Genomic DNA, 26,160 nt, shown 5'->3' with positions numbered 1-26,160 from the left:
GGGTGACATCAGAGGAAAGGCCGGGCCAGTAGTACCTCGCCTTGATTTTTCCAATAGTGCGCGCTGTGCCAAGATGTCCGGAAGACGGGTCGTCGTGGCACGCTTCCAAAATTTCGTAACGAAGGTCCGCGGGGATGACGAGAAGGTAATTCGCTCTTGTTCCGGGGCTGAAATTGTTCTTCACGAGGACGAAGTTTCTCAGGCTGAATGCTGGTAAGCTGCGTTTGAAGGTCCTAGGAACGGCAACGGTGCATCCCTCAAGGTACTCGATTATGACGCGTAAGTCGGGGCCGGCACGCTGCTGGGCGGCTAGGTCGCTCGCTCTCCGTCACGATCCCGAAGAACGCGCTGTCTTCGTCAGCGTCTTGTGGTGGTGGGTCGACGGGGGCGCGGGACAGGCAGTCGGCGTCGGAGTGTTTCCTGCCGTATTTATAAACGACTGTAACGTCGATTTCCTGCAGGCGCAAGCTCCACCGCCCAAGACGACCAGAGGGGTCCTTCAAATTGACGAGCCAACACAGCGCATGGTGGTCTGTTACAATCTTGAATGGCCTTCCATACACGTATGGGCGAAATTTTGAAATCGCCCATATAATAGCCAGGCACTCTTTCTCAGAGGCAGAATAGTTTTTCTCCTCCTTCGACAGACCACGGCTGGCATAGGCGATTACCCTTTCGCAGCCGCTTTGCTTTTGGACAAGGACGGCACCCAAGCCTATATCACTGGCGTCCGTGTGCATTTCCGTTTCGGCATTTTCGTCGAAATGAGCGAGCACGGGCGGTCTTTGCAGGCGTTTTTGCAGCTCGCAGAATGCTTTTTCTTGGTCGTTTTTCCTGCTGAAAGGGGTGCTATCTTTCGTCAAGCGCGTGAGTGGCTCTGCAATGGGTGCGAAGTTTGCGACGAAGCGCCGGTAGTATGCGCACAGCCCGAGAAATCTTCGCACGTCCTTCTTGCCTTTCGGCCTTGGGAAGTTCGCAATGGCTGAAGTTTTTCCCGGGTCAGCTAGGACTCCCGCGGCGTTGACGACGTGGCCCAAGAACTTGAGTTCCCCGTATGCGAAACGGCACTTTTCAGGCTTCAGCGTCAACCCCGACGTACGAATGGCCTCGAGTACAGACTCTACCAACCTTGCAAGGTGTTCGTCGAAAGTCCGGGCGAATACCACTACGTCGTCGAGGTATACGAGGCAGGTGTGCCACTTAAGGCCAGCTAGCACAGTGTCCATGACTCTTTGAAACGTCGCTGGTGCTGTGCACAGCCCAAACGGCATCACCTTGAACTCGTATAGGCCGTCTGGGGTTATAAATGCAGTCTTCTCTCGGTCTCTCTCGTCCACTTCAATTTGCCAGTAGCCGGTCTTCAGGTCCATCGATGAGAAGTACTTCGCGTGGCAGAGGTGGTCGAGGGCGTCGTCGATTCGGGGGAGGGGGTACACGTCCTTTTTCGTGATTTTGTTCAGTCGCCGGTAGTCAACACAAAACCTTAATGTGCCGTCTTTTTTTCTTTACGAGTACGACGGGCGCAGCCCAGGGGCTTTTCGAGGGCTGTATAATGTCGTCGCTGAGCATGTCGTCGACTTGAGTCCGGATGGCTTCCCGTTCGTGTGAAGAGACGCGGTACGGTGACTGTCGGGTGGGTCGGGCTCCATCTTCGGTTATTATTCGGTGCTTCGCTAGAGGGGTCTGACGTAGTTTTGCGCTCGATGAAAAACATTCGCTATAGCGACGCAGCAAAGCCAATAACTTGTTCCGTTGTTCTTGCGGTAGCGCCGGATTCACGTCGAAAGGCTGCGGGAGCTTGAAGGTTTCTACGGGTGTGCGTTCAAAGTCGGCGACCGCGATCACGTCACTTGCTTCTTGCGCTTTTTCGAGGAATGCAATATGCCGCGCCCTTGTTTAAATTCTGGTACTCCTCGGTGAAATTCGTAACCAAAATGTGGGATTGGTGTTCCTTGAAGCGCGCAATGCCTCTTGCGACCGACACACCACGGTTGAGAAGCACCCTTTGATCGGTGTCTACGATAGCGTCGACGTCAGGAGCAGCATCTTCACAGTAGACTGCGACCATCAAGCTTGCGCGGGGTGGCAGGGTGACATGATCATCGGCAATCCTTACAGCAGCACGTCGTTCGGGGTTCGGTTCCGGCGTCATGGAGTGATTGGGGGAAAAAAGTTATTGACTTGGTCTGCAGATCGATTATTGCACCGTTGTCCATCAAAAAGTCCATTCCAAGAATTACGTCGCGGGAGCAGTTAGGCAGAATGACGAACGCCGCAGGGTACGTTGTGCCGTCTATGGTGACGCGCGATGTGCACGTTCCACTTGGCGTCACGCGGTGGCTTCCTGCTGTGCGTATGTGCGGACCGTCCCATCTGGTCATAACTTTCTTCAGTTTAGACGCAAATGGTCCGCTCATTACCGAATAGTCAGCTCCCGTGTCTACGAGGGCGACTACGTCAAAGCCGTCGATGGACACCTTGACGTCAGATGCAGTCTTCCTCGAGTTCCGGGTTCGTCGGGGCGTCGTATCTCTGCTTGTACGTGTTGACGGTCGGGCACTGTGCGCCGTCCTTGTCGTCGTCTTCTCAACGGACGTCTCGGTCAGGTCGGGTAGGCGTCGCGCCGTGTAGCTGTCGTCGTGTTCAGGAGTCTCGTTAGGGCTAGGTCGGGTCGTCGGGTTGAGGGCATGTCGTGAATGATGGTCTTCAGCGAGTCTCTGCGTGGTTGGAGGGTTTTCATTTTTCCGCCGTTGTGCAACTTTACCTCCCGAAGTTGCTGCTTTTAGTTTCCCCCGCGTGGGCTGGGGGACCTTCCACATGAGAAGTCAGCAGTGCTGCGGCGGTTCGGTGACTGATACGGGTAGGGCGACGGTGAATGGTTGAAGCGGGCTGGTCCTCGGTTGGTGTTGGAGAGGTTTTCTTCGATCTCAGCAGGGCGCTGGCCGTATCGGGGGCGTGGGGCGTCGACGGAGAACCCTCGCAAACCGAGCCTCTTGTAGGGACAGCGACGGTAGATGTGGTTGGCCTCTCCACAGTGGTAGCACAGCGGGCGATTATCGGGCGTTCGCCACACGTCGGTCTTCCTTGGCGTCTGGTATTGGTATTGGGCGGCATTGGACGGCGGTATGGCTCGGCCTCTTGACGACGGGTTGGAGCAGGGCGGGGTTGACGAACAGCCGAGGAGTAGGTCATGGCTTGTGGTTCGCGGGGTGCTTCCGATGGCGTAGAAGTTCCCAGTGCGTTTTGGACTTCTTTTCGGATTACGTCGGTCAGGGAAGCCACTTGAGGTTGCGGCGTCGTTGGAAAAAGCTTCCGAAGCTCCTCCCTGACCACTGCTCGGATGGTCTCTCGCAATGTATCGGAGCTTCCATTTGCGGCACCGATGGTCTCCGAGAACAGCGCGTTGACAGGGCGGTCGTACTGCCTTGTTCGAATTTCTAGCCTCTTCTCTATCGCGGCCGCCTCAGACGCGAATTCCGCCCCCGTCTTCGGAGGGTTACGGACTAGACAAGCAAAAAGCTCTTGCTTCATTCCTCGCATTATGAACCTGAGCTTCTTTTCCTCGGTCATTTCAGGGTCCGCACGACGAAAAAGTCGCTTCATGTCCTCAACGAAAATCACGACTCCTTCGTTGGGGTGCTGCGTTCGAGTTTCAAGCAAAAGCACAGCTCGCTCTTGTCTCACCACGGTAGTGAAAGTCTTAAGGAACTCCCTTTTGAATTGAGTCCAGTCGGTCAAGGAGCTCTCATGGTTCTCGAACCAAGTTCGAGCAGCATCTTCTAAGTAAAAGAAGACATGCCGGAAAGTTTCTTCGTCGTCCCACCTGTTGAAGATGCGGATGCGCTCCAGCTTCTCCAACCATTCTTCGGGGTCTTCAGCGGGGGCTCCCCGGAACGATGGCGGTTCTCGGGGCTGCTGCAGGATTATTGGCCACGTTGTTTCTTGCACCATGGTGTTGGTTGCAGCGTTCCTTCTCTTGGGCCCTTCTGGCAGAAGACCGCAATCGGGTAGCAATCCTTGCAGTCGGGGGCTTTCTCTGGTTGGACTGGCTTGGCGGCTTCGAGATGTCGTAGAGGGCATAAAGACTTAGTACCCAGCACCACCACCAGATGTCGCGAAGACAAGAACGATGCAGTTGTCTTGAATGAGAAACACGTTTATTGGAGCGAACTTGTGCTCCCTTAACAACTCAAAAGAATACAGAGGCGGCGAAGCAGCGGTCAACAAAGTGACTTGCACAGGCGAGTGTCGTCGAATCGAATCCTCCGGCGTCCGCACTGCAGGCTTTTTATCTTTCGGCGCGCGTGGTTCTCGAAACGTCGATTCACATCGAGAACATAGTAGATCCAAGAAGATTATTCTGGGCTGTTCACGTTAGATCGGAATGCTCTCCCTATCACGACAGATAACACATGCGGCACAGAAAGAAAGAATGGAATACGCGCTTCCCTTGGCGCAGAGATAACACAGACCGGCGCAGCCGGGCGGTAAAAGCAAAACACAAATAAACAAACCCAATGTATGGTTCGCGGCAGTATAATACAGCGCAGCTGACAGCTGTAACGCACAACTCATCGAGTAACGTGCGCAAAGGCCAATATAACCGAGTACTTTCTACAAGGTAAATATAAATGGTAGCGAAGGTTCGGGCAAAAAGCGGTTCAGAACCTATTGCCAGTGACAGCAGCATGGGGGCTTATGGGAGTGGCGATTGAAGCGCGACTAGGTGAGGAGGGAACAAACACTAGTAACAAAAAACCAAGTTTTGTTCAACAATAAAACAACAATTATATTTTACGAACTATATTTATTTCTGAATCACATTTATTTAGGCACAGTGTATAAATAATTTATGAAAATGCCGTTCATTCTCAATCTTTTTTGTAGCGCCCTCTGAAGAATGGCACATATCATTGATTTGTGATGCAGTCCTTGTAGAGATCGGAAAGACGCTCCTAAAGTTCGTCTGCTAGGAAACGCCCCTCGCGTGTTTTGGTGGTGCGCATTTGCTTAGGTTTTTCCTTGTTAATTTGGTGTGCACTTCATTTTTGCTGTGCGCGGAGTTGCGAGGTGCGTTGCATCGTCGGTGAACACGTGTAGTACCGTGCCCGGCAGGCACGGTGAACTACGGGACGATGCTGCCGACGGTTGGAGCGGAGCGCTTTCGTCGGTACCTACAGAAACGATGTGCTGTACAAGTTGCAACAGCAACTCCCGTACACCTGGCGTTTTACTGCACCATTTTCCTCTCATTTCCACAGGTAACGCGAAACTATTGTACTGTTAATATGTGCACGGTGGTTGTGTGAGGGGACGTGGTGGTGCTTCGAAAAAAATGGGTGTAAAGCTTTGTTATGTCACAGTTATCTCTTGATTTCACCTCAGGCTGGCTCAGAGCTAGTTGTGTCAATTACTCTAGAACTTCTCGGCGTAGTACCACTCGAATTTGAACGAGTCGCTTTAATTGTCTATCTCAGTGTCTTCTCTATTGCATTACAACGCTTGTAGTGCTCGTTGCTTCCCGCACTTGTATGCGCAAGCATAATTTCCATCGAAGTACTGTGTTGTGCTGCTCCGTGCTGCGCTGCTGCCAGATCTTTCCTGCTATGTGCTTTTACATACTGCCGTCACTTTCGTTTGCATTGATCCATTTTTCCTCTTTTTACTTATCTGTTGCGACACTTGCCTAATAATTGCGTGAATGCTGAGTGAACTTCTGTAGAAACCCTTGTCTACTTGATAAGACGCCAGGACAGCTGCAGTGTGCTCGCTGCACTTTCGTGAATCGGCATTCCTGCGGCCCGGTTTTCTACGTCAAGATGCAGTGCCTAGTTCTTTTCTCTTGTTTCGAAGTAGTTCTGCTGTTGACGCTTTCATTGCTCATAATGCTATGTGTTACGGGTAAAGTCAATTTTTCGGCGCGTAAGGAAAATCATAATGCATGTAGTGCCCACGAACATTTTGTACTTATTGTATACGTGCTCATTTCGTGCAGTGTGGTAAATTTGTTTTATGTTCATCCTGGAATAAAATTCAAATGTCTTGATTATAGCATGACTTTGCGTTATTTCTTCTCTTAGAACAGAAGTACACAAACTGAGCAAGCCTTATATAACCTTGATCTATACTTAAGGCACGCACGCCTACCTGCGTATGTGCGACGCTATTAAACTTAGCAGTGGCGTTGGTAGAAATTGGTTGATTGATGATTGATTGTTGGGGTTTAACGCGCCGACGCAACGCAGGCGATGAGGCGCGCCGTAGTGGAGGGCTCCGGATTAATTTTGACCACCTGGGGATCTTTAACGTGCGCCGAAATCTCGTACACACGGGCGTTTTTGCTTTTCGCCTCCATCAGAAAAGCGGCCGCCGCGGCCGGGAATCGAACCCGCGACCTCGTGCTCAGCAGCGCAACGCCTTAGCCACTGAGCCACCGCGGCTGGTTCACTGACCTAGTTCCGTACCGGTTCGGGTACGGGGTGAGGAGTGGGCACGTTTTTTATATAAAAGGGGGGCCGGGGAGAGTGGTCAAGTGTCATTTTGGGCTCTGTATCCCAAGGCAGAAAAAAAATTCCGGTCGGGGGGGTGGGGGGGGGGTGTACGTTTGCCACCCGCTGCAATCAAAATAAACAACTGATTGCTTTTATACAGCAGTGGAAGGCATGAATACAGAATAAAGGTTCAGAGAAGCTGCTTTTATAAACCCCGAGGCGAATCATACGACACTATGCTAAAGTGCGTTTCTCTAGTCACGAGTATAAGCTGGCGTTGACTTGAAGCACACACGCCAAGGGCTCGCCAACTTGCGTCAGATGGCAATGACATGAGCCCTCAGCGACCAGAGTCCTGCTAAGGCTATTTTGAAGTCAAATTTTCCCGCTAATGCCACTAAAATGACGTCACTTTCTGACCGGATCTTGCGTCACATCCTGTTTATTTTTTGTTCCGCCGGAAGTGTTCCCTCCTCACACAGATGGCGCTAAGCCCCATGAGCAGCTTAAGAGCCGCCATTTTCTGAACGTATGGGCTTCTATGGAACCTTCGCTACCAGTTATATTTACCTTGCTTTCTATACGCACAGGCGCAGTAGACGCCGCGTGTAGTTCCAGCAGTGTTCTACAGCTTGAGCTTTCACCGGTACCCTTCGCATGGTGTTCGAGCACGCAGCCGGCCACTCGAGGAAGGGCGCGGCGATGGGAAACGAGCGTGCATGCCTGAGGTATAAACACACTTTACGGCTTGACATCGCAGCATGTAGACGTTCTCTTCGGTACGCTCAGCCGGCCGGCCACGCCGGTGGTTTACGCTAACTTGTGGAGGACATACCATCGGGAACGTCTATTTATCGCTATATATAAAGCACTCGAAATAAATTCATGTACACCAGTGGGATCTCTCTGTTGTGCGTAACACAGTTGTTCTGGTATTTTCCGAAAGAAAAACAAGAGGGAAAATTGGCGCTCATGGCAGGATACAAACACACAACTTTCAAAAAACGTGTCCGATGCTCTACCAGCTTAGCGGAAGGGGCGATTGAATTCTTCTCTATATGCTTAAAGGAGCCATGAAGAGAAAATACAACTTCGTTTAATTCTAAAGAACGAGGATTCAGTATCTCACTCAGCTCCATTAGAGCCACAAAAGATGTTTTTTTTAACGAAAAAAAAGCAAGAAGTATTTCAAAATTTTCAAATTTTGCGCCACAGTGACGTGTTATGAGCAAGAATGACGTCATACGGGCCAACAATAAAACATAATTGTCAGTGCGTTAACGGCACGTTAGCATTCAAGTGATGCGGTCAAATGGAACTAGAGGCGCCATTACAGACGTCCAGTCATGTGTCGTCGCGACAGGTCTCTCAGGCGGCCGCCAATCGCGCAAACAAGGTTCCGTGACGTCGTCGAAAAGTTGCGGGAAATTGCCTAGGAGGTCGTGACTGTTTCAAACGTTTTCTTTAATATCTCCGTTATTTGTTCGAAGATTGCAATGATATTGGTATCATTGTTATCGGGACTAAGCAGTCTTTCTAATAAACCCAACTTGTATTTTGTCGTCATGGCTCCTTTAAGTACGGGTATGTATTTGAACAGAAAAGCTGTTTAGCAAATTGTGATTTTTCGTCTCCACAGTTAGAAATAGCCGAAATTATCGGGCGCATAGATGTGAGGGTGGACCTCGCGGCGACCGCCCGGCACTTAAAAAACCAAGAAAATGACAAGCGCTCGTTTCCGCGTTCCTCGCGACGACCACCCAGGGACCCCTGCACACGTGTGTCAAGCGAAGCATACCCAATTAGGGAGATTGGCCAAGATGGCAAAAAAACTTCACCGCTCCCCGTAATCATGGCAACACTAGCTCGGAACATAAACACACGTCATATCGTGCGCACCTGCAAGGTGATGTCCAATGATTATCACTTCCTAAAAAGGAAGGAAGCTTACACTCATAGCAGCAATAATGGAGTAGAGGTCGTTGCGGCAGCCAAGAACAAGCAAATCGGCTGCAATCGTGGGCTGAAATTTTTCTGATGGTCGTGAAGGTTGCGTACACCTTCGGTACCTTCTAGTCTTAAGCGCAAATGTCAGCTTCCTTTATTTTTATTTTTTCGTCGCTATGTTTACGGCTAGTAAAAAGCTCTGCTCCGCCAACTTAAAAGTGAATGAACCCTATTTTTAGCATCTGCGGCATTGAATAGAGCGTTACCATTACGTACGGTTTCACAAAGTTCGAAGTGGAACGGTAATGGTCTAACGGTTGACGTCTAATGGTTGACCTCCTCCTGTATATACCCTTTGTATTGTCGCGAAGCCCCGGTTCCGTTTGCTTTTTTCAATTTTTTAGCATCTCTCTTCGGCCACCGAGGCCCCGCTTTTTGCCGAGTGTGTGTCGGCCCGTCGGCCGACGCGGGAGACGCGGCTCTCGAGAGGGACCATCCACGCGTCTTGTGTTACGGCACGCAATGGCGTCTCCGACCCCCGGTCTCGTCCAAACGGCCGCCTCTCTTTTCTCCTTTTCGAGTTTGTATACCTTTACTTTATTCTCACCAGTAATTCTTTTGCCAGAAACGGGCGCCTTCGAGTTAGAACTTTGTGTCTTCTGTGTGTGATGTTTTCCTTTTCACTTTGGTGGGGACATGTCTGATTGGAGCTAAGAAGCGTCTTCCTGATTGGCTGCGGGTGTGCCTTAGCCTTTTCCCACCCGGTCCGCACACGCTAGGATGCGCTTTTCCCCCAATGCGTCCCCCCAAAGCAAATATAACGCGGCCCCACTGGGGAGCGAGGGCGAGCAACACCAGGAGAGCCGCTTGCTGCCGATCGTCGGGGCCAGACGCCGGGAGCCCTTCTCCCGCCAACCATGTTTCGTTAAGTACTCTGAAACTCTTGATTGCCTGTTTTTTATCCTATTTTATGTAACAGTGTAATGTTTTGTCTCTATGTTTTAAAACGAAGTATCGTTAATTAAACCAGTTAACATTTGAACATCGGAAACCTTCAGCTGAGTGCTTCATCGCCGGACTGATCATTCAAAAGTAGCGGTGCTGGACAAAAGTGACCGTTACAAAGTGGTGGAGTGTGCGGGGTAACGACTGCCCTGCTCTACTGTCATGAGCCCCACCCTCAGAAGTCAAGACAACGGGATCCCCTCATCAGTTATGGAGCAAGCTGCTGCCGCTGCGACCCCCCAGGCCAGGCCCTTCATCGGACCGCCAACGTTCAAAGGGACACCGGAAGAGTCCGTTACTGAGTGGCTCACCTGCTACGAGCATGTCGCATCTTTGAACACCTGGGATGCCGACACCAAGGTAAAATTCCTCTATTTGGCTTTAGAAGGCGACGCAAAAAAATGGTACACCACGCAAATTCTGACTGAGGCGCCCGATTCCTGGGAAGCATGGACCACTCGAATCAAGTCGTGTTTTAGCAGTCGTCATGCAGCCGAAATTGCTCATCTTCGCCTGCAAAACCGAATCCAGTTACCTTCAGAGAGGCCGGAACAGTACTACTATGACGTGATGCAACTGTGTGCACGGCTGGACCCGACCATGGCGGAAGAGGATCGCCTCCGGCATCTCCTGCGTGGGCTATGCCCAAGCACTATGGAGAAAATTGTCATCTCTAATCCGGGCTCCTGCGCAGAATTTCTGCAGATCCTTCAACGCATCAACCAGGCCGCTCTCATGGCCCGTGCCTCCGGCCCGCCTCCTGCCTGCCAGCCGGCCGGCCCGTACCCGTGGACAGCGATCGCCGCCGGGACGCCCGACAATGCCACCAGAATGCAGCCGTGGACACCGACCATCCCAGGGATGCCCAGTGCAGCTGCCGCCACAACACTGCCTTCGCCGGTGAGTCACCTGGCCTGCGATCACCCTCACTGCGCGGCGCCCTGCGCAGCCGGACAGCATGTTCAGCGGCAGGATGCGAATGCGGACAGCAGGGCGCTGAGGGCCATTTCGGAGTCGATTGAGGCTCTGACCGAGCGCATAAAAGCGATCGAGGAGCAAGTGCGTCGGCCCCCCGTGCCGTGGCCCCCGAAAACATCACGCGGCGACGACGGCCGCCCGCGGTGCCAGTATTGTCAGCGCCTCGGCCATGTCGATCGCCAGTGCCACCAACGGTACAGAGACGAGGAGCAGCAGCGAGGACGCCACGACCGACAGGGTGAGCGAGGGTTTGATTCGGGAAACCGGAACGGCCGGGCTTAGGGGGCCAGCCTGGCCGACCTGTGTGCACAATATGGGAGAACCAGCTGCTTACCGTACCTGTCAGCGCAAATGGAGTTAGCACGAGACTTATAATTGACACCGGCTCGTCTGTGAATATTATATCCGCTGACTTCGCAGAAAAACTTTCTTTGGGCTCAAAGCAGAGTCCGACCGGAATCCTCATCAAAGGAATCAGCGGAAATCTGTTTTCACCAATCGGAGAAACTGGAATCACCCTCGAATTCGCCTCCACACGCATTGCGCAGAAGTTTTTGATTGTTAAGGATTCCCCATACGAGCTGTTGGGTGGCCTCCCCTTTTGCCGAACGGCACATTTGCTCATAGATTTTCCCAAGAAGACGCTTCAGATTGAGGCCGACGTATTCGAGCTACAGGTCGAGTCGGGCGCGCCGGTGCACAACGACGTCCTCACCGCGCGGTGCAAAGATCATGTCCGAATCGCACCCCGGACCGAGATGCTTATCGAGGTGAAAATCCCCAGAAACGGACCCCACCTCGTCGAACCAAATACCACACTGAAGAATGGACTGCAGGTGGCCCGGACTTTGACAAATGTGGTGTGTGGGGTTGGAATAGTTCGCGTGGCCAATCCTACAAAATCACCGGTGACTGTGCATCGTGATACCAGACTTGGTTGGGCCGCCTCGATCCACGACGTTCAGCTGGGCATCACTGCACCTGGGGACTCATGTGACGGTGAGGAGCTACACTTCGACATCGGGCCTCACCTGCAGCCATCAGACGAGGGTGAGTTATTGTCTCTCATACGCAAGTTTCGCCATCTTTTCACGGGAAGGCATAACCCCATTCAGAGGACGAACATCACCGAACATGTTATTGACACAGGCGATTCTCCCCCTATTCGCCAACAGTCCTACCGCCATTCTCCCTTTGAGAGAGAAATCGCCCACAAACAGGTTGAGGAGATGCTTAATGACGAGGTCATCCGAGAGTCCTATAGTCCCTGGTCGTCACCAGTGGTGCTCGTGAGAAAGCCCGATAGAGGTTGGCGCTTTTGTGTAGACTTTCGAAGAGTAAATGCTGTCACAAAGAAGGATGTACACCCTCTGCCCCGTGTCGACGACATTCTTGATGTATTGCAGGGTGCAAAATACTTCACGACACTTGACCTAACGTCAGGCTATTGGCAGATTGGGATTCGCGAGGAAGATAAGCCGAAGACGGCGTTCACCTGTGGGCGAGGGCTTTATGAGTTCAACGTCGTTCCTTTCGGCCTATGTAACGCCCCCGCTACGTTCCAGAGGATGATCAACAAAGTACTGAGTGGTCTCCTCTGGAAGGTGTGCCTGGCCTACCTGGACGATATAGTGATTTTCTCCAAAACAATGGAGTCTCATTTGAAAGACTTGGAAAAAGTTTTTGGGGCACTCGATCAGGCAAACCTACGCCTGAAGCCAGAAAAGTGTAAGTTCGCTCAAGAGGAAATTAAATATCTCGGTCACGTGTTGACCGGGACCAGTATCCGACCCGACCCGAACAAAGTGGCCGCGATCGAAAAGTTGCCTGTACCGACCACTAAGAAGGGAGTTCAAAGCTTCTTAGGGATATGCAACTACTATCGCCGGTTCATTAAGGATTTCTCTCGCATTTCTCGACCATTGACGAACCTCACAAAGAAGCACGCCGTCTTTCGCTGGGACACAGCATGTGAAGATGCCATGAACACGCTCAAACAGAAATTGGCCTCGGCGCCAGTCTTGCGTCAGTTCGATCCGGGGAAAACGGTCGAGATTCACACGGATGCCTGCGATTACGGTGTTGGTGCCGTTCTGGTTCAGAGGGAAGGGCCTGATGAGCATGTCATAGCATATGCTAGTCGTCATCTTAATAAGGCGGAGCTCAACTACAGCACCACGGAAAAGGAATGCCTAGCTGTTGTGTACGCCTGTGCCCAGTTTCGCCCCTATATTTTTGGGACCCCATTCACAGTTGTGACTGACCAGGCCAGCCTGACATGGCTGATGAAAGTCAAGAACCCCAATGGGCGCCTCATAAGGTGGTCTCTGCTACTACAAGAGTTTCACATCACGCTCCGTCACCGACCGGGACTAAAGAACGGAAACGCCGACACGCTTTCTCGCCTGCCACATGAGCCGGCACCGGCTAGTGAAGACAACTTTTTGCCGCTGCTCGTGCTGGACCGTGTGGACGTCCGAATGAAGCAGAGAGAGGATAAGTGGGCAAAAGAAGTGATCGAACACCTCGAGGACACGAGTGCACCGGTGTCACGGAAACTAAAAAGAACGGCACGGTGCTTTCGGATAATTGAGGGGGTTCTGTACAGGAGGGCGAAAGGTTTTCGGGAAGACCGCGCGGCGCTCGTTGTTCCAAGGAGCCTAAGGACCGATATTTTGCGGCACTGTCACGATGACATTACGGCAGGCCACTTGGGAGTTAGGCGGACCTGGGAAAAGGTGCGGAGCCGTTACTTTTGGCCCAAGATGTTCATGCAGATAGCCAGGTATGTGCGGGCATGCCCAGACTGTCAGAGCCGAAAGAGGCCGCCCGGCAAGCCGATCGGATTTCTCCAACCCATCCCGCCGGCTGGCAAGCCGTTTCAGCAGGTAGGAATGGATTTTCTGGGCCCCTTCACGAAGAGCAACGGTGGGAACCGCTACATTCTTGTGATGACGGACTACCACACAAAATGGGTGGAAGCTGTCGCTTGCCCCTCGGCATCAGCGGCGGAAGCAGCGAAGGGGTTCGTGGAGGCCGTTGTCCTGCGTCATGGAGCGCCTGAGAGAATAATCACCGACCGTGGGAAGCATTTTGTCGCCGATCTCATCGAAGAAATATTCAGGACAATGGGCACATACCACGTCACTAGCACAGCGTACCATCCGCAGACCAACGGTCTGTGCGAGCGCTTCAATCGCACACTGGCTGATATGCTGAGTATGTATGTGTCGTCGCACCACCGGGACTGGGACGAGTTCCTGCCTTACGTGTGCTTTGCCTATAATTCATCACAGCATGAGACGACCGGCTTTACTCCGTTCTTCCTTCTTCACGGTCACGAGCCAACGCTTCCGATCGACGTGGCTCTTGGGCAGCAAGGGGGAGGCGACCACACCTTGGACGCTAGCAGAGTCGCTCTCCGGCTCCGACAGGCACGCAACGTGGTCGCCCGACGAGAGAAACGCCAGCAGGGGAAAAACAAGCTACAATACGACGTCAGGCGACGCACAGCTGTTTTCCATGCGGGTGACTTGGTGTACTTGTGGACGCCTACGAAGGCAAAGGGAAAAACAACAAAGCTCCTACATCGCTACCATGGGCCATTTCGTCTCATTCGACAAATCTCAGAAAACAACTGGGAGGTGACGGACCGCACGGGGAGAAAGCGGGACATTGTCAACGTCGTCCGTATGAAGCACTGCTACACACATCCAAGCTCCGACTCTGACGCGGACAACGAGGCGGCAGACGACGACCGCCTGCAGCGCATCCACCAACCGCCAGTGTCGGAGCGGCCCAGTGGTGTAGTTCGAAGTGCCAGTGAAACCGAGGTGTACTTTGATCCAGAAACATTTGGGCAAGACCAGTGTGCGGGACTGGACCCTGTGCAAGACATTTATGACAGTGACACGGAACGATACTACAGTGCCAGTGAGAACGCGGACTGACTCTTGAGTGTGCCCGGACTTGCATTGGTCGTGACTGTCATTGTTTCTTTTGGCGTTGCTATGAAGTGTTTGTGCTACGTTGTTGTTATATACCAGTGCGTGTGCGTTGACTGATTCGACGGAGATAGTTTGCCGACTCTTATGTTAGAAAGTGGGTTTCTTCTTCTCGAGTCCGTATGCCAAGACATTTGAGTATCGCCGTCAGTTCGTGAAAATGTTTTTTTTATGTTGTGCAAGAGTGGGGGCACTCTTTTTCCGTCGGGGAAGGTGTCGCGAAGCCCCGGTTCTGTTTGCTTTTTTCAATTTTTTAGCATCTCTCTTCGGCCACCAAGGCCCCGCTTTTTGCCGAGTGTGTGTCGGCCCGTCGGCCGACGCGGGAGACGCGGCTCTCGAGAGGGACCATCCACGCGTCTTGTGTTACGGCACGCAATGGCGTCTCCGACCCCCGGTCTCGTCCAAACGGCCGCCTCTCTTTTCTCCTTTTCGAGTTTGTATACCTTTACTTTATTCTCACCAGTAATTCTTTTGCCAGAAACGGGCGCCTTCGAGTTAGAACTTTGTGTCTTCTGTGTGTGATGTTTTCCTTTTCACTTTGGCGGGGACATGTCTGATTGGAGCTAAGAAGCGTCTTCCTGATTGGCTGCGGGTGTGCCTTAGCATTTTCCCACCCGGTCCGCACACGCTAGGATGCGCTTTTTCCCCCAATGCGTCCCCCCAAAGCAAATATAACGCGGCCCCACTGGGGAGCGAGGGCGAGCAACACCAGGAGAGCCGCTTGCTGCCGATCGTCGGGGCCAGACGCCGGGAGCCCTTCTCCCGCCAACCATGTTTCGTTAAGTACTCTGAAACTCTTGATTGCCTGTTTTTTATCCTATTTTATGTAACAGTGTAATGTTTTGTCTCTATGTTTTAAAACAAAGTATCGTTAATTAAACCAGTTAACATTTGAACATCGGAAACCTTCAGCTGAGTGCTTCATCGCCGGACTGATCATTCAAAAGTAGCGGTGCTGGACAAAAGTGACCGTTACAGTATGTTGTTTTTTGTGTTAAATAAACCGCCATCGAATCGAATCCTCTGGTCGTAGGTGTATTCAATGACGTGTCCATGAGGTGGCCATATGTAGCCGTTGAAGGAACCTCCTTCATGCGCGACGGGTTGCGGGCCTGTCCGCGCCCGATAAAATTGCGCCTGAACGCGAGATATAGAAATCACCGGTTTATTCCGGACAATAATACAAAACGAGATGCGTAAGGAGTATCAGCATGGAACAAAACAGTCATGCGAGCAACGCGACACTCAATAACAAACTGCTCATATTGTTGCCGAAAATAATACGGCGCTTTAATTAACACTGATGGCAATGTACGAGTCTGTTTTCCCAAGCGGCACCGTGCCCGCCCACCAAGTGATTGGTAATCCAAGCCGGTTGGGGGTCGTAGTTGCAGTCTTGACCATCCGCTACCACCGGTAGGTGCCGTTCAAATCCCCCCTTCGCAGAAGTGAGAGCAGTCTTTGTACAAGACGGGGCCATTGGGCACTGGTCCGTGCTTGGTACGCACAACACGTGTTGCTTGTCCGCTCCCTGTTTGTCATAGGAACACGCACAGTGCTCATGACGCATAGGGGATGACGTCCGCAGCTGTGCTCGTCGCGCGTTCACTGCACTGTCATCACAACCGGCGCCATGCTTAGTAGCTGCGTCCCACACTCTGAAGCCGCCGTCGCGATGTGGCAGGTTTCCCTTCCTATTGGAAGTAATCAGAGAATATAGATTACAAGAAGGGTAGTTTTTCCGTAAAAAACGAAGGCTTATCCCATTAGTCCTCAAGCAACTTATGTCTCCGTGTGTGCTAATACGTGATATCGATGCAATGGCACACAAGGCGACATGGGTGAGTCATTAGCTTTAAACGGGGTCGAAGTTTGTGGCTTTTATGTAAGAGCTGAATTCTTAGGACCCACTTGAGAAACAGTACAGTAAGCAAACATAGACCAGGTAGAAACTGGTGGAAATGCTTTTTTCAAATCGTTTTTAATTGGCTTCCGCAATTTTCAATGCCAATTTAAACTTTGTTGCATACTTCGAGAAAATATTTCTGTTAATGTGGGCAACCACGACTTCCCGGAATCTACATAAACTAACACAATTCCTGAAGAAAGCAGTTGGGACCGGTGAAAATGTTTCTTACATAGAACACACACTCTATTTGTTTAATAAAAATATAATTATGAACATTCCAAAAATATACACATGTAAAGCAATCCGAAGCTAAAAATAGGCTCCGCAAAAAAATTTACCCCAATTTCTATGTTTATGAAATTTACGTGCGACGGCATCTGCATATTCTGATATGTACCAACCATCATAGCAAATAACCTTGTAACCGTGCAAACTACGGTCAACAACGACTCAACATACATTGGCTTCCATACATTGTCTTCAGTACATTGTCTTCCGTTTTCATTGTCAGCACAGGGAAGTCGTGACCTTCAGCAGAGCTCACATTCACGAACATTTTATAACAGAGCTGCATAAATTCTCACAATGCTATACAATGAGAGATGCGCAATTATATGTATATTATTTGAAATAACGCGTGTCTGTCAAAACGATGTCTTTAATGCCGTAATTTTATGTTTATTTTTGGTTGTTGTTGTGGAGTGTTTGCAACAATGTTTAATTTTTTTATCTACCCGTACGAAGGAGCTCGAGTGAGTCATTTTGCATTCTACGGTCATTTTTCCTTTCTTTGTGCGTCGACCTGTCACGACCTTGCACACAGACGGTAGCTATGTCAAGCCGTAGGAAAGTGGCTTCTTTTCCGGCCACGCTCCTTTGTCACTGAGAGGTGTACTGTTGAACATAAGAACATTTTGATTGATTGATTGATTGATTGATTGATTGATTGATTGATTGATTGATTGATTGATTGATTGATTGATTGATTGATTGATTGATTGATTGATTGATTGATTGATTGATTGATGTGCCTGGGAGTCACAACATTTATGGAAATGGTTAGTGTGTTGCGCGATGGCGCAATTACAACAATTAGCGGTGATGCAGCTATTTGTTGTAATATACCACGAACTGATTTTGAAAGCCGCATCGCTCTAATAAGATTTATAAGTAAGCAAACAGCGTTCAAATTATAACGTATGCTTCTGCCGTTTTACGCAGATGGCGGTTTCTGCCACGGGTGCTGGCCGGCGTTTCTGAAAGGAACCTGAGAGTACAGGTACTGGGAAAGATGTTGTCGATGCCGGTAGGAATATCACCAACAGCGGTGCAGAAACTTGTGCATCCTGATGGCGAACTGGCGGTCGTGAAAGGCAAGTATTCGGAAAATTTCCACAAGTTGACAAGTTATGCAGTGCGTAATCTGGTGCAGTGTGACAGGGATGCACCAAACTACAAAAAAGGCTTGCCGGATAGCACGCAGACGTCCGACAACGTAATGCGAAGCTTCTATTCAGGTTCACCAGTTGCTTTTTTACGAAGAAGACGTTATATCATGGTGGAGCTATGAGCCGACAGAAGGAGAAGGAAGACGAGGAACTAATCGGAAGCAATGTTCATAGTAATAAGGAAAGAAGTCCGATTTAAAAATAGGTCTTTTTTTTCTTTACTGCGGCTTCAGACTCCATTATTCCACACCAGCGCTGAATATGAGCTGCGCGTGCCATTTTTTGCCGTTATTGTGCGTCACAAAATTACCGATTTTTCAGAACGCGTGTTTATGTGTTGTGCTCTATCAGGTGTTCTGTGTATGTTTTTTTTTTGTTGTTTTATTTTTAGTTTTTCACTTTTGTTAACCTGAAGAGTGCGTATAAAAGGTGTAAGGTTTCTCTTATTAAATTCAGTTGGAAGTCAGCTGTGGCCCTGCCGTCTTTTTGCGTCGTTGTTTCTGTTTGGGCTGTAACTATTTTGAAAAGTTTATATAAATGCTTCGGAGGTTATCGCCGCATACATTGCACGTATGGAATTTGTAGGACAATAAACGCGTGCAACAATAAAAAATTATATTTTATCCCTTGGAATGACCTTGTGCCTACAGCCAAACCCATCCGCTGGTAGGCTTGTGTAATAAAATTATCACCATCACACCTTTGCCTTTCGACGTCTTCGTCGTCTTTCCGTTACTATGACCGAGAGGCTTAGACAATCATCTTGCTAGTCTGACATACGCTATCTGCATTAACGTGCTTTACCATTCGCCTTATTGCTACTTGTTTTATTACCACGCTCAAAGTTGTGTTTGGGTGCTGAGTACCCGTGTTTAACACTTGTTTCTACTAAGTCGAAAACCGCGACCATTTCTCTAGGTTGCGCGTAAAGGAGTACTAGCACAAAATTTGGGTAGTACGTTTATTTAGGCGGCTATAGGTGCGTACGAGCCCATTAATCATAGAATGACGCATTAGATTGTCGAACGAAGAAGAAATATTTACTTACAGCTTCGTTTACTCCTGTCGATTTCGGTTTCGGTGATTCGAGCAATGAGACCGCAGCCATAGCAGTAAGGCGCACTTAAAGTCACAGTTCTCGTCGCACCGTAGCCATTCTGGGTGTTCGCGCGTGCGCTGGACCCGCTCGTCCGGCGGTAGTTGCAGGGGACGTCAGTCCCCAAAAATTGTGACCTGATGCACAAGCAGAAAGGCGCCCGCCAACAGCACCGAGACCGCCTAGATACATCAAGGGAGCCCTGTTGTCGGCCATTTGGGTTCAGGTGCAGATGAAGTCGTGATCTTGCTCGTTGGCGCGGATGGGCTTTGTCGAGCGTGCAGGAACTACAATTGATTTAAAATATGTTCTACCGAACGGTTACGGTTTAAACATAAGAAGAGGTATCTACATATCTAAATATCTAAAGAAAGTATTATACATAGTTATCTCACCTTTGTAGGGTAAGCTTCGCTTCCACCCATCGGGGAAGACAACACGGCATGGACGGAAGCATTTAACAAACTTGTACGCAAGCACACGCAAGAAATAGCCCTCAAGGACACCAACCCTGACGTAGACCCGCATCCCCTCTACATCTGGGATGACCGCCGAGGCCTCATCAAGAGATGGCAACGTCAGCGCCACAAGAAATTAAGGAAGCGCTAATCCCAACTCACCCAACAAGCTCAAGACTATGCCAAAACACTACAACCGCAAAACTGGCGCTCGTTTGGTGACCAGTTCAAGGGCACTGCCAGTACCAAGCGCACGTGGCATACTCATCGTCAATACCGAATCCCGTTCCATCACCAATATTAAGGTCAATCGACTAATCAGAAACAGTGATCTTACACCCGGAGAACTCCTTCAAGCCATCAAAACCCACCTTTTTGGTCGACCTACAGCGTGTCTGGCCCCTATCTCAACTTAATACACAGGGCAGCCCAATAGCGAACTGGATGCTCCTTTCACAGAACCAGAATTCCAGCAAGAAATAGCACGTCTCACCCGAAACACAATGCCAGGTAGAGATGGAATCACCAACCGACTGCTCCGAAACTTGGACCATGACTCTGAAGATTCCCTTCTAGAACTGTTCAATCTTCATTGGGACCAGGGAACCTTGCCGACCGAGTGGAAACATTGTGACATTACCCTCATCCCAAAACCCAAAAAGCCCATTTCCCCAACATCGCATCGCCCCATATCACTGACATCGTGCATTGGAAAACTTTTCGAGCACCTAGTGCAACAACGCTTGACAACCTTCCTATAAGAACAGGAACTTTCCCCCCTCACCATGTTTGGCTTTCGTCAAAATCTCTCGACGCAGGATTTTCTTATTCAAATAAACGAGCAAGTCGTAGATCATCTCAGCTGTTGTACACCCAAAACCGCACGGGCACTAGATATAAAGGGGGAATTTGACAACGTCACCCATGCAGCCATTCTAAAAACCCCCGTTTAAACACACTGTGGAGCTAGAACTTACAACTCAGTCAGAACTTTCCTCACAAATCGGACGGTAACACTCCGGCCAAGGGGACACCCCGGAGGTCGGTAATTTTATGCTTACTATTAAATATAGCTCCCTTTCCAATCCCTTCAAGATTGGAGTCCATACCACACCTTCGGAATGCATTTTATGCTGATTACTATTACCACAGAAAGCTCTAGCGGTCACCAACAAGATTCCTTACAGAAAGCAGTCGACACCACGACCTCCTACCTTCAGTTCAGAGGGCTGACTTGCGAACCCTTCAAATCAGCCCTTCTTGTCTTAAAGTCGCGCACCCGTGGTCGCCCTCCTTTCCCGACACCTGACTCACACGTAACCATCTCCGGTCAACCCATACCACAAGCCAAGACTAAGAATATTGGGGGTCCTATTCCACCACGATAGGTCCGGCGTGGCCTTCTTACCCCAACTGTAAACAACCATAGCCCAACTCACCCACCTTATTCGTCGCATCACAAACAAAAATGTTGGGCTTAAAGAACAGGACGCGTGCCGCGTCGTACAAGCGCTACTCCTCAGCAGGCGTACGTACGCGACGCCGTTCCTGGACCTCAAGCCTCAAGAACAGGCCAAATTAGATGCCCTCCTACGCAAGACCTATAAAGCGGCACTGGGACTACATGCGCACACCAGCAACAAGAAACTGTTACAACTCGAGATACATAACACCCTCTCAGATTTTCTTGAAGGCCAGCCCACGGCGGCACTCAACCGACTGTCCCTAACACCACCAGGCAGGAGAGTACTCCAACTCATAGGAAGAGAACCCCCAAACTCCAACGACGCCTTGCACCTGATCCCGCCGAACATACGGTGCAAGATCCGGGTAGCCATCATACCCCGCCACAAGCAGCCGACTTTCAGCAAGGGTCGCACAGAAGCTCGCGTTCGTCATCTGGCCAGAAAATACTCTGAAGACCGTCAGGTTCGGTACGCAGACATTTAACAGCACCCCCGATCACGAAGAACAACCTTACTCCGCAGGGTGATGAGGCCACAGCAGCATCTTATTGTAGTTTATCACCCAGAGAGGCTGAGGCCGTCGCGATTGCACATGCTGCAACTACTCACCAGAACCCACCGCTAGTTACAATTCTTACCGATTACCAACAGGCCTGCCGACCGTATCAGTACGGTAGGCTACCGGAAAGCACCATTCGTCTCCTCCGGACCTTGCCCGAAGACCTTGAAATCGCCACCGTATGGACCCCAGGCCACTCGGGTCTTGCCAGGAACGAGGCAGCTCAAGCTGCCGCCCACGATCTGCACTTCCGGGCATTCCCATCCTCAAGCCAAGATGCTTCGAGCTGCCCTGGCTCCACAATGCCCTCTCTAACACCCCTCGATCCTACATACAATGCCATCCTATCCCTCTACCTGCACTCCAGAAGGACCTATCCACTGCCCCCCCCCCTACTCTCACCAACCAAGTCTCATATCTGGCGCCGGCTACAGACCAGTACTTACTTTAACCACACGGCTCTCTCCAACATTTCCCCATCACTCTTCTAAGACAACTGCCGCACTTGCGACGTCCCTTCACACCTACCACTTGGTGCACTCATGTACTGAAAACTCTAAACCCCTCCCCAACCCATCACCTGAGCACTGGGAGTTTGCGCTGACCACCTCAGCTCCGGAGCAACAACAAGCTGTGGTCGACCGGTCACTGAAATCAGCGCGGGCTCGAGGCCTCCTGGTCTTGGGAGGCTGACCGCTGTCACTCTTACGTCTTTTCCTTTAAAATAAATAACCGTTTCTGTTTCTCAGCATTGTAATTTTACGCCAGCACTCCTTTGAGTCATCGATCATCCTCAAGCTCGAAAGGTCATGGGGTTCCTTGTCAGTTTCACGTTCTTGAGGAAACTGGATGTAATGCCGCCCACCAGAAAGTGTAACCAATTTTACGCGATAGGGTGCGTGCAACGAAACATTGGCGCAGCCCGCGTGGGTACTCCCGACATCACGTGGTGGGCCGCCGAGCAGACAACCCTGAGGTGTCTCCGTGATGTGTACTACTACATGTTGTGTCGTGAACTGTGCACATTCTTACGCTAATTTCCCGCGCGGAACGATGTTTTTTCGGCTTTGAACTCGGCGATGCGTTCAGGACCAGCGAACGCAATGAATTTAGTGCATGAGGGTGTGAGCGCTGGGTGAAGTAAATGGTTGCTGATAATTTTGTCCGACTTTGTACGTGTGCGGAAGACGATTCTAATGTTTTTCTCAGTGTCGTTGGAGCAGATTGGCCGCCCTCGAAATGGGCAAGAATAGGCAGTGCCGAATTCGTTGGCGGTAAATCATCGGCGGATCCAAGTTGGTAGTCACATGTGCCTACAAGTTTCCCGCCGGCCTACAGCAAAAGGCTTACGATCGCTGGACACCGAAAATCCCGTTATAAAAAAATCAGTAAGCTTCCTCCATTAGTTCGTATCACCTTTAATGCCTGGGTTTTTGTGTATGGGAACCTCTTAAGTCATTCCCAGCTGCAAGAATGATCGTGCATTTGGTTCGTGACCACGAACGTCAATGTGGCCTCCTTTACTTTCTCTACTGCGGGTAGTTTTTATTTTCGAGTCGTCGCGGCTCTATGTCTCTCGCTGCAAGCCACCGTATCTATTGGTTGGCTGTACGAACTGTCGTTTACTATTGACAGCGACAGTGCACGCCATCCAAGTCACCGGTGCCAATTATTTCGATACAATAAAAATGAGCGTGGGAATAAAGTAGCCGTCAGCTGTTTCGCGTTTGGTTACCGCGATTTCGTTCGTCTCATGCAGTGCGCTGAAGAGTAAGCACAACCCTACCGCACAAAAACAACAAGCCAACGCCCGCTTATTCTTCTTCTTTATCACATGATGAAAAAATAGGAGAGGTTGACGCCTTATAGGAGCGCCGGCCACTCCTCGCGTAAGATTCTGTACGTAGAAGACATTTCAAAAGTCTCAAACTCACTGCCCATTTCGATGAGGTGAGCTCTTCCGGGGAGTTCTTGCAAAGTTAATGACGTCAAGTACACCGCATCGACTCGCTTGTTTTGTTTTTATATTTTAATATATAGAAGGCATGAATACATAGCGTAGGAAAAACTACAAGGCCGAGTGTAGGGGGCTGGGGGTGGGGGATGGAGATACACCGCTCAGAAATTTTCATAGCGTGTTCTGACAAGGAAACACCACCTATGATTCTGCAGGTTAGAATAAAATCGTTGCAAGCAATGATCACACGTGTAAAGCGTTTTTGCAGTTTCTGCAAAATGCAATAAAGCCAACCCAAAAGGGCATGTCGTGTAGAGAACCTTCAATTCGCACGTACGTGCTTCATGGCTATTCAGGGCGAAGTTTCTTAGGTGCTCGTGCCGTCGTCGTCTCCTGTAGTCCTATGTAGTCACAGTACTAGAACAATGGGACTCTCGATTTCCAATGCCTCGCGCTAGAACGTAACGCGTACGTGAACACAGCGGGACAGCCGTTTTCCAACGCCTCGCGCTTGAACGCTTCACGCTTCATAGACGCATACAGCTGTATGCGTCTACCCCCATAGGTTTTATATCCGTGGACAAAAACGCCAAGCCCTATAGGATGCCCAGTGCTCAGCATCAAAACGGCATTATGGATAAGGCGGCTGGTAACAATGGGACCCCCCAACGACGTGTTTCTGGTAAAGATTATGTTTGCAAATTATCTTTGAGAGCTAGGCAAGATCTATTGACCATACCCGAGCGCAAGCGGCAAGCCCGCCTTGTCCGGCGCCCAATCAGCGCGCGCCGTGTTGGAAGAGAGACTTAGGATCTTTGAATACACTTATACACTGCATACTTCGCCCTTCCTATGTGTCACCCGTTTCCTTAAATTAGGGTGCACTGTCGGAAGATATGGGGAGTCGACTCATGAGAGCCAACAAACCCCACCGAATCCACAGGGCACAGGTGACAAAGGGGGTGGCCGTCTGATGTGCGGCTTTCGCCGACCAGAGCGGCAAGAATGAGCAAGAGCCTTGAACGGAAAACAGCACAAGGACTTATATTTAAACAGGCAAGTTACAACACAAGCACGAGGTAACAGATCGATAATTACAGGCAACTTAGATGGAATTCAAAGACAAGAAAATGTCCAATTCGACAAAATGATACAAACAGGCGCGTTAACAAATGAATATTACGAATCGGAGCAGTTAACTAAAAGAAAATGAACAGTTCGATGCATATGAGAGACAGAGTCCCAGCATATTCACCGACCGGGCCGGACGATGCACCGCTGTCGGAGGCGAGTCGGCTACCTGGGAAGCGTGGCTTCGCTGTAGGCCAGGCCGTCCGAGACGATCACGGTCATTCAAGGCCCGGGAGCACGTTGGAGTCCTCCAGGGCGCGGGTCGCCGATGGTGTGATGTACAAACTGGCAGGTGCCGTTGTCAATCACGACGTCCAAACGTAGCTGGTTTGTTTAGGCGCGGCTTCTCTTTTTATAGCCGTGCCGGCGCGGAGAAGGAGAGCACACACACAACGCGCCCGCCGCCGTCAGCGAATAACTTCCCTCTTCCCCCTTCTAGAATCTTCGACGCTCTTTAGAGCTGGCAAGGCCACGCGCACCTCCTCGAAAGTACTGGAAGCTTCGACGAAACCGGAGCGGCGGAGGTTTTATTTTTGTTGTTTTCTGGCCGGCCAGCCGGCGTAAGATCGTGTTACCGCCTCTTCGTTCGAGAAACCTCCAGCCTTGTCTCGGGCGAATAGAACCAAGTGTAAGAAGAATTAGGCGCTGTACAATAAAATGAAAAATTTATACGGTACTTTTAGACGTCGTACGCTCGAGTTTGTGACACTATGTTTCACCTTAGTGAAGACGGCCCGGGATTTTATTCTGCAAATTTCAGATACTTCTAACGATAAATATGGGCTGCGAATCGCACAGAAAACACTATTCGCGAAGTATTCGAATATTCGCACACCTCTACTTTACTTTTTTTCCGTCTCGGTGTGTTGGCTGGCAGGCGGTTTGCGTACAGGCTTCTATTTAGTGTCTATTCTAACGGGGAAGATTAAGAAAGTTGGCGAAACATGACAAAAAAATATTCAGCGCAAGACGTAAACACGACAGCTGTTAAAAGACGATGTTTCAGCCCTTTTATACTGACAGCGGAAATTCAACGCTTAAATTCGTAAGCAGCTACAAGAAACCTGAACCGGACGGCGTACGGTAAAATGGGACGTCCAAAAACACAGTAGTCGGGACTTTCGAGATGACGTCAACGACAATTAGACATGTTTCTCGTTGAGAATAGTGTTCAGCTGAACGCTGAATTTCTTAGGCCGGCTTTACAAGAACGAAAGCAACCTCTTTCTTTGTGAAAAAAGCGCACTCTGGTTCCCATGTACAGAGACGCAGATAGGAACCGTTCGTATTCACTAGATGAAGATGGATTGGCTAATTGCGTCGATGCGTCGAATTAACCTTTGCTAATTTACAAGGACACAGCGCTGGACTGAAATAATAATGGTTACCCACATGAGTTATCACGCCATTAGCCTCCTGGTTTAGATTTGCTTGGCGCTTACAGAGACCCTTGGCAACGGTGCATGTCCGCAGTCATGTTCCTCGGACACGTCTAAAACGTGCTTTCTGTCGTAAAGCTCGGCGCGCTTTTTTTCACTGAAGCCAATAAAAAATCCGGAGCCGTCGATACGGCAAAGTCCAGCCGGTTAGATTGTTCTGTTTGCCATAGGCCGAGCTTTCCCACCGTAGGACGCCGTCGCGGCCGATAGTGCCGCTGCGAAAGCGGAGCAGCGCGGCCTCTTTAAGGGTTGCATGGTCCCTATCAGAGGTC

General features: G+C 50.3%; 1 protein-coding gene across 1 annotated transcript in view; it reads left to right on the top strand.

The window, feature by feature from the left end:
* Nucleotides 1-26,160, top strand: part of LOC144175554 (2-Hydroxyacid oxidase 1-like) — a 51,143-nt gene that overhangs the window by 6,394 nt on the left and 18,589 nt on the right. Inside the window, exon 2 of the mRNA XM_077704624.1 lies at nucleotides 17,556-17,707. Coding sequence (XP_077560750.1) covers nucleotides 17,556-17,707 — 152 coding nt within the window. The remainder of the gene's footprint in view (nucleotides 1-17,555; nucleotides 17,708-26,160) is intronic.

The sequence above is a fragment of the Haemaphysalis longicornis genome, unplaced genomic scaffold (genome assembly GCF_048455015.1).
Source record: "Haemaphysalis longicornis isolate Haplotype H1 unplaced genomic scaffold, Haemaphysalis longicornis Haplotype H1 scaffold_3, whole genome shotgun sequence".
NCBI classification, from domain to species: Eukaryota; Metazoa; Arthropoda; class Arachnida; order Ixodida; family Ixodidae; genus Haemaphysalis; species Haemaphysalis longicornis.
Note: the sequence above shows the minus strand (reverse complement) of the source record. Positions and strands in the feature narration are given on the sequence as shown.